This window comes from Cynocephalus volans, chromosome 10 (assembly GCF_027409185.1).
Source record: "Cynocephalus volans isolate mCynVol1 chromosome 10, mCynVol1.pri, whole genome shotgun sequence".
In the NCBI taxonomy this organism is placed as follows: domain Eukaryota; kingdom Metazoa; phylum Chordata; class Mammalia; order Dermoptera; family Cynocephalidae; genus Cynocephalus; species Cynocephalus volans.
In genome coordinates this window covers 44,930,229-44,943,194 of record NC_084469.1, presented here as the reverse complement: position 1 = coordinate 44,943,194, position 12,966 = coordinate 44,930,229, and the positions used below count along the sequence as shown (strand labels likewise).

At 53.6% G+C, this 12,966-nt stretch overlaps 1 protein-coding gene across 3 annotated transcripts; it reads right to left on the bottom strand.

The window, feature by feature from the left end:
- Positions 1–21: 21 nt before the first annotated feature.
- Positions 22–5,015, bottom strand: MAPK7 (mitogen-activated protein kinase 7). Of its 3 annotated transcripts, none has more exons than XM_063110192.1 (7): positions 4,922–5,015; positions 3,899–4,135; positions 3,277–3,442; positions 1,539–2,617; positions 751–1,430; positions 278–411; positions 22–175 (listed from the first exon to the last, which is right to left on the bottom strand). In XM_063110192.1, exons 1-7 carry the CDS (start codon positions 4,947–4,949, stop codon positions 22–24), a joined length of 2,478 nt encoding a protein of 825 aa, XP_062966262.1. In that variant the 5' UTR covers positions 4,950–5,015. The 3 variants fall into 3 exon arrangements, with proteins under 3 accessions (XP_062966262.1, XP_062966263.1, XP_062966264.1); XM_063110193.1 differs by lacking the exon at positions 4,922–5,015 and adding an exon at positions 4,505–4,579; XM_063110194.1 differs by lacking the exons at positions 3,277–3,442; positions 3,899–4,135; positions 4,922–5,015 and adding an exon at positions 2,723–3,242.
- Between the last annotated feature and the right edge of the window lie 7,951 nt (positions 5,016–12,966).

Sequence of the window (12,966 nt, the reverse complement as noted above, 5' to 3'; positions counted from 1 at the left end):
GAAAGGCACGGGCTATGGCCCTCAGGGCTCCTGGAGGTCAGGCAGATCGGCCAACAGCATCGGGGAATCCATCTGGATCTCACGCTGCAGGGACTCAATGTCGGCGGGGTTCATGCCGTGGCCCTCGAGCCAGTCAGCAAGCAGGGAGGCTGAAAGTGAGGCCGAGTCCGTCTGGCTGCGGAGGTGGGGAGGGGTGCTGTTAGCCTAGGCCAGCTCCTCCCGCACCAGGAACCCCTCCCTACATCCCCATTCCTGGAACTTGGTCCAGCCACCTTACCCATCCTGTAGCCCATCAGACACGCCCATGTCAAAAGACTGGTTTAAGAATTCCTCCAGGTCAAAGCCAACACCGTAGCCAGCTCCACTGCCCTTTGGGGTGCCCGAAAACACGGGGGGCAGGGGGTCCTCCACCTGCAGGGAATGATGGAAGGTTACAACATGGGCGCCAGCAAGGGCAGATGGAGGCGTGCAGGGCACCTAGACCTGACACTGCTGCCCACTCCACCTGTCTCAGCAAGCACAGAGTGCTGGCGGAGACCTAGCTTTAGACCAGGCACTTTCCAGGCAGAACCTCACTTGTCTCCTGCCAATCTCCCCATTAACATTACACTCCTTCTAGGAGCAAGGGGACAAGTTCGGAGGTAAAGCCCCATTTGCTGTTCAGTTTTCATGGAATAAGGACAACTGCCTAAACCCATTTTCCCTGGGCCCAGATTCAGGTGTCCCCCTGGCCTGGGCCTCTCCTCTCACCTGTGACTTGGACAGCTGCTGGGTCACCAGATTGACATCAGGTGACTCTGATGTGGAAGGTTGAGGGGGCCCCCCACGGTCTGGAGGTGGTGGGCCAGACGGAAAGTAAGGCAGAACTCCTGGAGCGCTGGGGCCAGGCAACCCCGGCGGCGGCACAAGCAACTGGGGGGCCAGGATGCTGGTGGAGGTGGCAGTCTGGAGTGGAGCAGGGACAGGGACAGGACCAGGAGGGCTGGCGGGGTGGGGAGCAGGGCCAGGGGGTGGACAGGCAGGCTGGAGTGCGGGACTAGGGGTGGAACCTGCAGGTTGCAGTGGGGGACCAGTGGGCTGGGCTGCAGGAGCAGGGGGAGGACTGGTGGGTTGGGCTGGGAGGGGCGTTGGTGCAGGGGCTGTGACCATAGCAGGGGCCACGGCTGGGGCAGGGGGCCGGGCCATACGAGTCCAGCGCTCCAGCAGGCTGCGGTCATTGTCACTGAGCACCAGTCCGGCCAGGGGGTCAGTGGAGGGGCCCCCAGCAGCCCCAGCCCCCCGCTCCTTGCGCTCCCGCTCTTGCCGCCGCTTCTCCCGCTCCTTGGCGCGTTCCTGCCGCCGCCGCCGCTTCTCCTCCCGCTCCCGCTGGCGTTCCTGGGCTGTCACTGGCTTCCGCGGCTCAGAAGCCTCCAGGGGTACGCTCGGGCCATCTGCAGGGAAGTTGGGCAGGGGGAAGGTAAGAGCCTGCAGCCCTATCCAAGCTGGAGTTCCCCCTCTGCCACCCCACTCCCCAGCCAGCTCCTGCATCTACAAGGCACCTCTGAGCCGGCTCCGCAAAGACTTGAGCAGGGCAGCTTTGAGGGCTGCCTTGGTGTTGTCTGAGATGGCACCCTCTCTCTTTGGTGGGGCAGGCTCACTGGCCGGTGGGAGTGGCTGCAGGGTCAGATCAATGGTGTCAGGTACAGGGCCGGGGCACGGTGGTGGGGCTGGCGGGGGTGACTCCATTGCACAGTCCCCACTGGGAGCCCAGGGACTGGGCATCTCAACATCTGGACAGACAGGCTCACTGGCCACAGGCTGCAGGGAAGGCTGGAAGCGGATCTGCTGGCGGATGCCCTCACGCCGCGCATGGAAGTCCTCAATCTCAGCCACGATGGCCTCTTTAATGCGCTCCCGGGTGAGGGCTTCACGGTCAAAGGCAAAGTCAAAGGGTGGGGCACAGTCAGGCTCATCATCAGGGTCATGGTACTTAGCCAGGAAGGGGTGGCGAAGGGCAGCAGCTGCTGAGATGCGGGCACTAGGCTCAAAACGCAGCATGCGGCCCAACAGGGAGAGGGCCTGGCGGTCGGCACCTGGGTACACCGTCTCCCAGGGCACAGGTTGGCGTGGTGGCAGGCTCTGGATATATGCCCGCACCCTCTCAGCCCCAACAGCCTGAATCACAGCTGGCGATGGAGTACCCAACACCATCATGATCAGCTGTAGTTGGTGCACATAGTTTTTGCCTGGGAAGAGCTGGCGCCGAGCTAGCATCTCACCAAAGATGCAGCCCACGGACCAGAGGTCAATGGCCTGTGTGTACTCGTGCAGGGAGAGCATGAGCTCTGGGGCACGGTACCAGCGTGTGGCCACATACTCAGTCATGAAGTACTGGTGCTCAGCAGGTGAGGTGCACAGGCCACGGGCCATACCAAAGTCACCGATCTTGAGCTCACAGTTCTCATTCACCAGCAGGTTGGAGGGCTTGAGGTCACGGTGGATGACCTGAGCTGAGTGCATGTACTTGAGGCCCCGCAGCAGCTGGTACAGGAAGTAGCGCACATGCTCCAGTGTGAGCGGCTGTGAAGAGTGAATGATCTGGTGCAGGTCACTCTCCATCAGGTCCAGGACCACATAGCTGAAATGGGGAGGGGGAGAGAGGTATGGGTTAGCCCACCCACACTCCAGAGACCAGACCCATCCTTACCATGCCCTCCCGACTCCAGACAGGTAATGGCCTTACCCTGGGACCCGCAAGGGCTGGATGGCATGGTATGGAGGAAGAGCAGCAGGTTCTAGATTCTCTACAACTTTTCCATGAACTTGGTTAAATCATTTTTCTCTCCAGACCTAGTTTCCCCATCAGATAAAAAATGGGGTTGGACTACACCAGGGCTGGCCAATAGGATTAGTTTGGGGGCCATCTCCATTGTTTTGTAGTGGCTGCTTGAAGGACTGTGATGAAAATTGTGAAGGCTTGTCCATTTTCTGCAGGAAAGTGTTCTGTGATCGCTTAGTGATGTCTGCTATGGGAGTAGGAGGGTGGTAGTATGAATGTCCTACAGTTTGCCATCCTATATACTAAGATTCTATAAAATTGTAGAATCATCTGTACTCTCCTTGAGGAATAACAACTGTCCCTGGCAATGCCCTAAAGGAGCACTGGCCGTGGAATCATGGGCATTTTCCCAGCCTGCCTCACATTAGGTTCAGCTGCCTTTCCAGAACTTCAGGAATATGGCCCCAGCCTTCAGAAAAGGTTCCAACTCTGCTTCTCTCTCCCATCCCGCTCCTTACACAGATTTGAATTCACCATAGGGCACAGTGGGCCTCAGGATGTCCTTGATGGCGATGATGTTGTCGTGCTTGAAGTGTTTAAGGATCTTCAGCTCCCTGAGGGTCCGCTTGGCATTAGTCACCACATCAAAAGCATTAGGGATCTTCTTGATGGCAACCTGCTGGCCTGGGGAGCAGGGAAAAGACAGATACCAGAGGGTAACCTGGGGTAACCACAGGGTCACATCAGGCCCCTTTCAACAACTCCCTTCTAGGATTCGAATAACAACAGCTACCATGTACTGGGTGCCCTGTGATAAGCACTCTACATACATGATCACATTTTCCATTCACAACTACCGTATGAAGCAGGTACTGCGGCGCAGTAACTCGGAGGGTGCGCGGCTGGTTAATGGCGAGTCTAGACTCCAATGCCTGTGCTCACTCTACCTCCCCACGCTCTCTCCACCCCAGGCATCGCACCCCTAAGCCGCTGCCAGTCTCCGGCTCCAGAATGGCCTCTCCGTTCTGTCTAACCGGGACTGTCATTTTTCTAAGGAGAAAGGAGGCTGGCCGGAGGGCAGAACCTCAGGCCGGAGTTTCAGAGGACGGAGCCTGCGCGGGCGAGGCCGCGGGAGCTCACCCGTGAGGCGGCGGCGGGCGGAGGACACCACCCCGTAGGCCCCGTTGCCGATGGTCTCGATGATCTCGTACTCGTCGCCCACGTCGAAGGTCACATCGAAAGAGCGCGCCTTGAGCAGGGCCAAGTTCTTGGCCGCGACGCAGGCAGCGGTGTGGGAGGGCTCCGCCTTCGCCGGCCCGGGCGGTTCCCCAGACCCGTCTTCGGCGTCGTCGTCCTTCAGGAGCTCGGCCATGGCGTCTGTGTGGAGGAGCTGGTGAGGCCGGGCCCGCCCCCGGGGGCCTCAGTTTCCCCCGTGAGCCGGGGAGCAGGGCCAGGGAATTTCCAAGTTCCCTAAGCCGACGGGGGCCGGGCAGGGAGCGAGAGAACATGGCTGGCACGTAGCAGCCATCGCATACCGGGATCGGAGCCCCCCGGCCCGGGCCGGGGTCGAGGAGGGCGGCGCGGCGAGGCGCGGTCCAGGAAGAAAGGAAGGGGCGGGGCACCCGGGATCCGGGACCGTAGTCCCAGACGGCGCCTCAGCCAGCGCCTCCTCGGGGCTCCCGGATGTCCCGGGCTCGCCGGCCTCCCGCCCCAGCGGAGGGGGGTCTCCGGGGGCCACTCGCTTACTTGTTCAAGGACCGCCGCCGCCACCACCTCAGCGTCGCGCGCCGGCCTGCCTGTCCCCCCCGCCCCGCCTCCCGCGACCACGCTCCCTCCAGTCTCTGGCCAATCGCTGAGCGGCCTGTGCGAGGTTCCCACCTCTCCTACCGGCCGCGTCCAATCCGAGACCCCCGGCCGAGGAAGCCACGCCTCCGCCCGCGCGCGCGCGCCGCTGTCCAGCTCTCCGGCGGGAGCCGCCCAAAGGGTGCCCGGAGCTTCGCAGGGCTGAGCTCCCCGCCGGGCGCTGTCTCCCGACGCATGCGCGCTAACAGTCCCGGGGCTCCGTGAATGGACGGCAACGCCCCTGCACGCACGCGCGCGCGTCCCCATCAGTCACAGCTTGTCCCTCGAGCTCGGGCGGGCTGGGACGCCTGGGACTGTTACCTTGGCAATCGGCTCCCGAAATCCCCATCCTCTTGGGCCCCTTTCCTTATGAGTCTCTATCGCCCGAGGACTGTGCTCCTCGTTTTCTCGGTCCCGGGAGCTCTGGGAATGCATCCTCCCTGATAGAGGGCGACCCGTCACGCCCAACCACAGAGATCCCGGTCCTCCGGGTTTCTAGAGTGTCCGGCCTGAAGCCGCCACTGACTTCCGGTGGCTGGTCCTCTCCGCACAGCTTCCGGCGAACCTGGACTGCAGCTCACGGGTTCCCGGCCTCCCGGCGTGTTCCCTCTACTTGTGGCTCTGTCCCGCGACTCCCGCTCTATGGGGCCCTCTGGTCGGCAGATCCCTCACTGGAGTCCACCCGCCTCAGAACCCGACAGTTCATCCGTTCGTGTAGCAGCTTCTCATCGAGCACCGTCGCTTTGAGGCTCAGGGCTGAGGAGGCCAAGGTAGACGTGGTGGGCAGCGTGAGCGGGGAGGAAAGGTTTTCAGCGCGGAGCTCGGGAAGAAGTGGGTTTGGAGCTGGGATTGCAGAGACGGTCTGGTTTCCCACAAGTGACAGGAGAAAGAAGGGGGGCGCCGAGCACAGGGGGGCGGCCGGGGAGCGCGGGGACGCAGGCTGTCCCGAGTAATGACCGCGTGGGAGAGCCGGAGAGCAGGATGGAGCCCAGTGGTCAGAGGGCCTCAGGTCTCACACTAATGACCCCAGGATCCAGACCAGAAATGAGCTGTTTCTGTTTTCTTTTGTTTATATTCCCCACTGTTGGGTTTTTGTTTTTTACTTTTTCCTAAACCATACATACAAGTTCTGCATAGTATAAATGTACAGCTCCATAAATTTTCACAAACTTAACACACCTCTGTATTGCATTCAGCTAAAAACCCAGAACGTTACCATCCCTTCAGAAGCCCCTTCACTATTCTAAGTGCTGACGGTGTTTTTGTTAACTCTTTTCTTTACTTTTCTTTTTTTTTTTTTTTTTTGCACTGAATCTTAAGAGGCTTATCGGGGTCTGTACATTAAAATAGAAAAGTAGATATTGCATTTTTAAAAAACTTAGCATCAGGAAAAATATATTTAGGAGTATTAGGTAAGCCCCTGGGCAAATATTTGTCATATTTAGACATGTAACAATCATGTGAGCCTACTGAGTTAAGGCTGAAATTAAATTTGTTTCTGATTTTCCTAAGCGTAGCAAAAAGCCAAATTGTTTTACATGACTTGCATTGAACATTAATAAAGAAATTGTACTCATGGGAAGGGGGCATTTTCTGTCACTGAGGTCTGAAAATATTTCTTTGGTGGCCTTCCTTTAGGTGATGAAGTAGGCAATCTCTCCTAATTCTGAAATACGTGCAATATAAGGCCCTGTGGTGTCCCTCAGTGTAAGCAGAGGACATTAAATGGCAGGACACATTAAACACTTTTTTTTTCAGGGGACTGGACGGAAAGCTGTCTAATGGTTCTGTCTTTATCCAGGAATAAAATGTAAAATATCAGAAGAGACTAATAAACTGTGTACTCTTTAAATACTTCCCTATAAATATTTCATCTATGCTGGGTATATAAGTGGCAGACAGTTCAACATTCTCTGGCAGAAACTCCCTGATTCCCATTTACTTTTCAATTCACTAGGAGCTACTGCTTCTACCCCCACTAGGCCCTGACTCTGTCCTAGAAAAGTCATCAGTTAGCAAATTATAATCAAATCCAATGGACATTCTTCAGTCCTTGCCTTACTAAGCCCTGTGTTGCATGGAACACAACTTGTCACTTTAAGAAAAATATGTTGAAAAAATAGTTCATTCATATGGTTCAAAACTCTAGTTTTGAAGGTTTAAGTGAAAAATCTTGGTCCCACCCCCAGGTGGCCACTAGAACAAAGCAATACAAATACAACACAAATAAATACATGTTCTTACCCACCTCCCCTTTCATACAGAAAAGGTAGCATATCATATACACTTTTCCCGGATATTATTCCATGTCAATAACTGGAGAGGCCCCTCAGTAACAGCTTTTCTGAGATATAACCCAGATACCATAAAACCTGCCTTTCCATCGTGCACAATGCCGTGGTTTTAGTTTGCTTACAGAGCTGGGCAACCATCACCAGTACCTAGTTTTAGAACATTCTTACCATCCCAAAAAGCCTGTGAGCAGCTAGTTCTCGTTTCTCTCTTCCCTCCCAGCCCCAGGTAACTGCTGAACTACTTTCTGTCTCTATGGATTTGCCTGTTCTGGACATTCCATATAGATGGAATCATACAAATTGTGGTGTTTCGTGTCTGGCTTCTTTTCATCATGTGTTCATGGGTCACCCGTATCGTGATGTGTATGTATCAGCACTTCATTTCTTTTCATGGCCGAACATACTCTTGTTTATATGGACCACATTTTGTTAATGCATTCACCAGCTGATAGACGTTTAGGTTGTCTCCACTCTTTGGCTATGATAAATAATACCGTGAATGTTTGTGTGCAAGTTTTCGAGTGGACATGTGTTTTCATTTTTCTTGGGTATATACCAAGGCGTGCAGTTTCTGGGTCATATGGTAAACTTTTATGTTTAACTTTTTGAGGAACTGCCAAACTGTTTTCCCCAGCAGCTGCTCCATTTTACAGTCTCCCCAGCAATAATTAAGAGTTCCAATTTCTCCACATCCTCGCCACTACTTGTTATTTCCTTTTTAAAAAAAATTATAACCACACCAGTGGGTGTGAAGTGCTGCCTCGTGGTTTTGATTTGAATTTCCCTAGTGACTAAGGAAGTTGAGCATCTTTGTCTTCAATGGGAAAACGTCTATTCAGATCCTTTGTCCATTTTTAATTGGGTTACTCGCCTTTTTATCATTGAGTTGTAAGAGTTCTTTATATATTCTGGATGTACGTCCCTTATCGGGTGTCTGATTTACAAATACTTATTTCCACTATTTGGATTGTCTTTTTCACTCCATCCGTTGCACAAAAGTTTTTAATTTTGACAAAAGATCAAAGGGTTCAGATCCCCATACTGTCCAGGCACCAAAACTAAAAAAAAATTTTTTTAAATGAAGTTCAGTATATCCATTTTGTCTTTTGTCACTTGTGCTATTGATGTCATATCTAAAAAACCACTCCATCTTTTTTACAGCTCATAATATTTCTTTACAGATGTCATCTATTTAACCAAGACTTCATAGGTAGACATTTAGATTAGTTCAAATTTTTTGCTATTGCAAACAAAGCTGCAATAAATTTTTTTGAACACCTCATTTTGCACACTGCAAGTATATCTGCAGGAAAAATAACTAGAAGTGGGAGTGCCAAGTTAAAGAGTATTGCACTTGTAATTTTAATAGCTAATGTCAAATTTCTGTCCTTAGAGATTATACCAATTAGACAGCCACCAGCAGCAGTATGAGAGAATGACTCATATGATGCTTTTTAAAAGCTTGGAATTATTTGCCTATGTTAAAAATGGGGAGGTATTCCATAAAATCCTGATTTCTGTTTTCTTTTGGAAGACTACAAGATCTTCAACATCATTCTTGCATTTCCACATTGCAGTAATGGGCCCGACCATTGAAAGTATATGGGCTGTCCCCTTCACCACAGTCCCGGCCACTCCCTAACTGCCTCCCAAGCACAGGCTACTGACCACTGTAATTTGCACCTGTCTTTTCTACATCTTATTAAAAGCAGGAACACAAAAGATGCTGAGAGAACATGTGTATCAAAAAAAACCAAAAAACCACAATTGAGCCCAAGAATATCTCTGTGTAATGAAGATTACCACATACACAAGTATTCACCTCTCGGCTCAAGTCTTCTGCCTGGCTGCTGTGGGCATTTGAGTTCAAAGTTCCTGGTTTTGTACTAGCCAGCTTTGGAAGGGAGGAAAGGGGGAGGGAGGGAGGGAGGGAGGGAGGGAGGGAGGGAGGGAGGGAGGGAGGGAGGGAGGGAGGGAGAGAGAGAGAGAGAGAGAGAGAGAGAGAGAGAGAGAGAGAGAGAGAGAGAGAGAGAGAGAGAGAGAGAGAAAAGAGAGAGAAAAGAGAGAGAAAAGAGAGAGAAAAGAGAAAGAAAAGAGAAAGAAAAGAGAAAGAAAAGAAAGAAAGAAAAAGAAAATCTTTTAAAAATAATAAGATTCCTGATTTAGGCTACTGAAGGCCTCTGGAGGTTTCTGAGTAGGAGAGTGCCCTGTGGAGCTGCCTTCCTGAAAGATATTTCTGGCAAACAGCATGGAGGGTGTACTTGTGGGGGAAAGGCTGGAGACAAGGAGGCTATTATTGTGATAGTCCAGGTGACAGCCCCAATGAGGATCTGGACAGGCAGTGGCAGTCCAGAAGCAGAGAGAAGACTAGACAGAAGTGGCAGGAGGGAGGGGGTCACACAGAGACATGGGGCCGGAGGGGTAGGCAGGGGTCAGAGCATGTAGGACCCCAAGGCCATGAGGGTAGCCAGGACTGCTGGCCCTGGCCTCAATTTCCTCATCTGTAAAGTGCGGATGTTCAGACCCACCTGGGTGGGTGGTTTTATGGACTCGAGAAATTATATCCACAAGAGCATGTGGCACAGGGCCTGGCCCTTCAAAGGCACTGCCCAGCCACCACTAAGAACGCCACCGCCACTGCTCCACCTGGCCCTCTGAGCAGCGTCTTCGATGTGTAAACATTTCTACTTTCTCCTTCCTTCTTTGAGGAGGAATCAGCAAATGCACCATTGTCCCTGATTAGAGCTGAAAAAAATGGGCAGGCCGGGAGGGAGTGACCCGAGTCACAGAGCATGGGTGTGGGGGGTGGGCTGCCTCTGCTTCCGGGACTCCCTGCACCCAGTTCCCCTTTGGTATACTCACACACTGTTCTCTGACTAGTGCTGGCAACTGTGAGTAATCCAATTCAGTTACTCTGTGAGTGGCCAGGGCATCCGTGGGGAAACCCGTGGCCAAACCACAGCCCACACCCATGTCTGCAGAGGCAGCGGAAGCCTTGCCCACACCCCAGTGTCAGGACACCCTCCCCGCCCTTCCTGGCTTTCCTCAGCAGGCCTTCCTCATCCTGCTCCTGGTGCCACCTACCTGACAGTGTGGTCTTTGGACATCGCAGATAGAATGGCTCACTCCCAAGAATGGGGCCAGTTTAACAGATGAATCTGCAAAGGACACTGCCTGTTCTCAGTGGGAGAACTTCAGGCACAGCATCAGCAGGATGGGTGGGGAGGAGAGTTTGGGACCAACAACTCCTTGTATGAACCTTAGAACACACCACAAAGGCAAGGACTGAATTGTAGTCCCATCAGCCAGTGACCTTAGGCAAGCCTCAGCCCTATCTGAGCCTCAGTCTCCTAAAAACAAGGGTAGTAATCTCTTCCCCTGTCATGCAGGAAGGAATCTCCCCAAGACTGAAAATGGGGAGTTAGTCTAAATTATAACTGATTCCGGGCCTGATGTGAACATGGACCCTGCTGTTGACCACGCAAATGGTGGGGGCTGGGGATGGGCAGGACTCTGAGCAGACTGGAGTGAGGGCCGTGGCTGGGACAGGCAAGCCAGGCAGACCGGGGCTGCTGGTCCTCCAGCCCGCACCTGGGAGGACAGTTAGGATTGCATTGGGCTGCAAGGAGCAGAAAACCAACAACTGTGGCTTAACACTTGAAGATTTACCTTTTTTTCATCCTAAGAAATCCAAAGGACTTTGCTGACCTCGGTTTAGCCACTCAATAATGCTAATCAGGGACTAAGGCTCTGTCATTCTGCGTTGCCATCATACTCATGACATCTTGCCTCTCTTAACTCATGGCCGCAAGACGCTGCTGCACTCAGGCATCACGTTCATTCTTCAGATAATAAAGTGGGGGAAGGACATGTGGTTATATCTGTCCCCAATCATTGCAAGAGCAAACGCCTTCCTGGTAGCCACCAGCAGACGTCCAGTTACATCTTCTCAGACAACTGTGTCACACAGCCACTCCTAGCTGCAAGGGAGGCTCAAAAATCAAGTGCTCAGATAGGAACATTATTGTCCCCAAATCAGGGTTTGTTAGAAGCAAAGAAGTTGAGAACAGACATTGAGTACGTAGCTCACAGACAGGCCAAAGCCAGATTTATAGATTTATGGGTGGATGGGGACGCCCAAGTGCCCAAGACCAAGATTAGGCCTCTTCAAGGGGACCCTGCAGGCTGGCAGCATGGAGGGGTCAGTGGGCCTGGATTCCCCAACTCAGGGGCCATGGTCTCCCCAGTACAGACCACCCTCCTCATCTCACCTTGACCTGGGGGAGGGAGGACTCTCATGACCTTTCTGAAAGGTGGTGGGAGCCAAGGCCTAAGTTGGCCTATAGCTCTGTGACTCCCAGGTCACAAGCAGCAGGGCCCAGAGTGGGACAAGGCAGTTTCCGCTGGCAGCATTCGGCTGCCCCTCCATCTCCACTTGTTACACACACAGTCACTCTGTGACATACACAGTGACACATGAACTCATGTCCACATGAGTTCACAGAAGCCTATACAGGGACACGCAAAACACAGGGACACACAAAACACGGGCACACCACCATTCACACACAACACTCACATACACATTTACATTTGCAGATACAGATTTGCAGAAGCACACAGACACACAAAGTACTGGGACATACGCTGAGTGCACACACAGGGACATCTGCAGACACTCAAAGGCAAGTCCATACACGGACACACGGACACGCTCCTCCCTCCCACTTCTGCATGGTCTCTGCCTTGGCACAGAGCAGCCACGATAAGCTGCCTTCTCCCCATATGTCCTGAGAAAATAGGAGGGAATGATTTTGCCTGAATGTGCCTTACACGCAGGGGACAGGGTGGACAGTGCTTCACCTGGAGAGGCAAAGGCCCACTGTGAGGGGCAGGACTTCTAAACTCCCAGACATGGAGCCTGCCCTGGGCTTCTGGGCCAGCTTGGTGGGAAGGCAATGGTGGCAGCTCAGGGGCTGCTGCCCGGGGCCCAGCACCAAGGCAGCATGGCTTGATGAGTGGGCTGGCTTTGCTATGGTCTGGCCTGCCCACAGGACATAAGGAGCCAGCCTCTGGCACTGCCCCTGCCTTGGCTCTGCCCATCGGTGGCATTTGCATGCAGCTGTCCCTACAGGAAAGGGGCTACCCGAGGCCAGCCTAGGAGTTGAGTGTGGTTTTGGTTGAGGGACTGGCAGGAAGTAGCATCGGGGAACTGGCTGTCCCTGGCTTCCAGAGGCCTGGGTGGGTAGGGTGACTTCATGGCCAGATGGCTCCAGACATCCTGGGGCCTCAACCCTGCTTCCACTATCTGACACAGCCAGGCCACCCACAGACCAGGATAGGGGAGCCAGGCACGTGCTGTCACAGTGCCTGCAGTTCCACCATCGGAGCTGCGTCCTCAGTGGTCCTGAAAGGGCCCCATAGCTGAGCAAATGCTGAGGCCGACATTGCCCCTCCAGAACATTTCCCGAGGTCTGCCCCATGCTTCCCCTGGGTGTGGGGACTGAGAATTGTATCTGCTGTCTGTCCTCAGAAATGTCACAGGAGATGCCAACCACATGGCCACATGCTCCTCCTCCTAGTCCTCTGCCCTTCTCTGGACTGTTGGTATCTCTAGGCTTGCCAGGCCCTCTTCTTGCTCTACTCATCCTCCCTGAGCTCCCTGCTGGCCACTTTCAACCTGACTCCAGCTCAGCCCTCTCCCCAAGCTCCAGATCCATCTTCCAGTGCTCCCCAGACATCTTCCTGTGGATGCCCCTAGAGCCCACCTAGCAGCAGAGCGATCTTCCAAAAACAAACCATATGGCGTCCCTGCAATAGATTCCCCATCCTGTGGAATAAAGCCATTGCTGAGCCTGCAAGGCCCTACTCATAGGAATGGAAGGGAGATGGAGGTGGCCGCCATCAGTGAAGGGCCCCAGTTCTGAGTCTAGGGCCTGATGGCAGCTCCAGCCAGTCTGGTTTCCCATGAGATCATCCTTCCCCCATCTGTGACCTGCTCCCGAGATCTGCAGAAGCCCTAGGAAATAGCTGAGAAAGGGTGCAGGTCCAGGAGCAGTTGGGGTGTGGGCC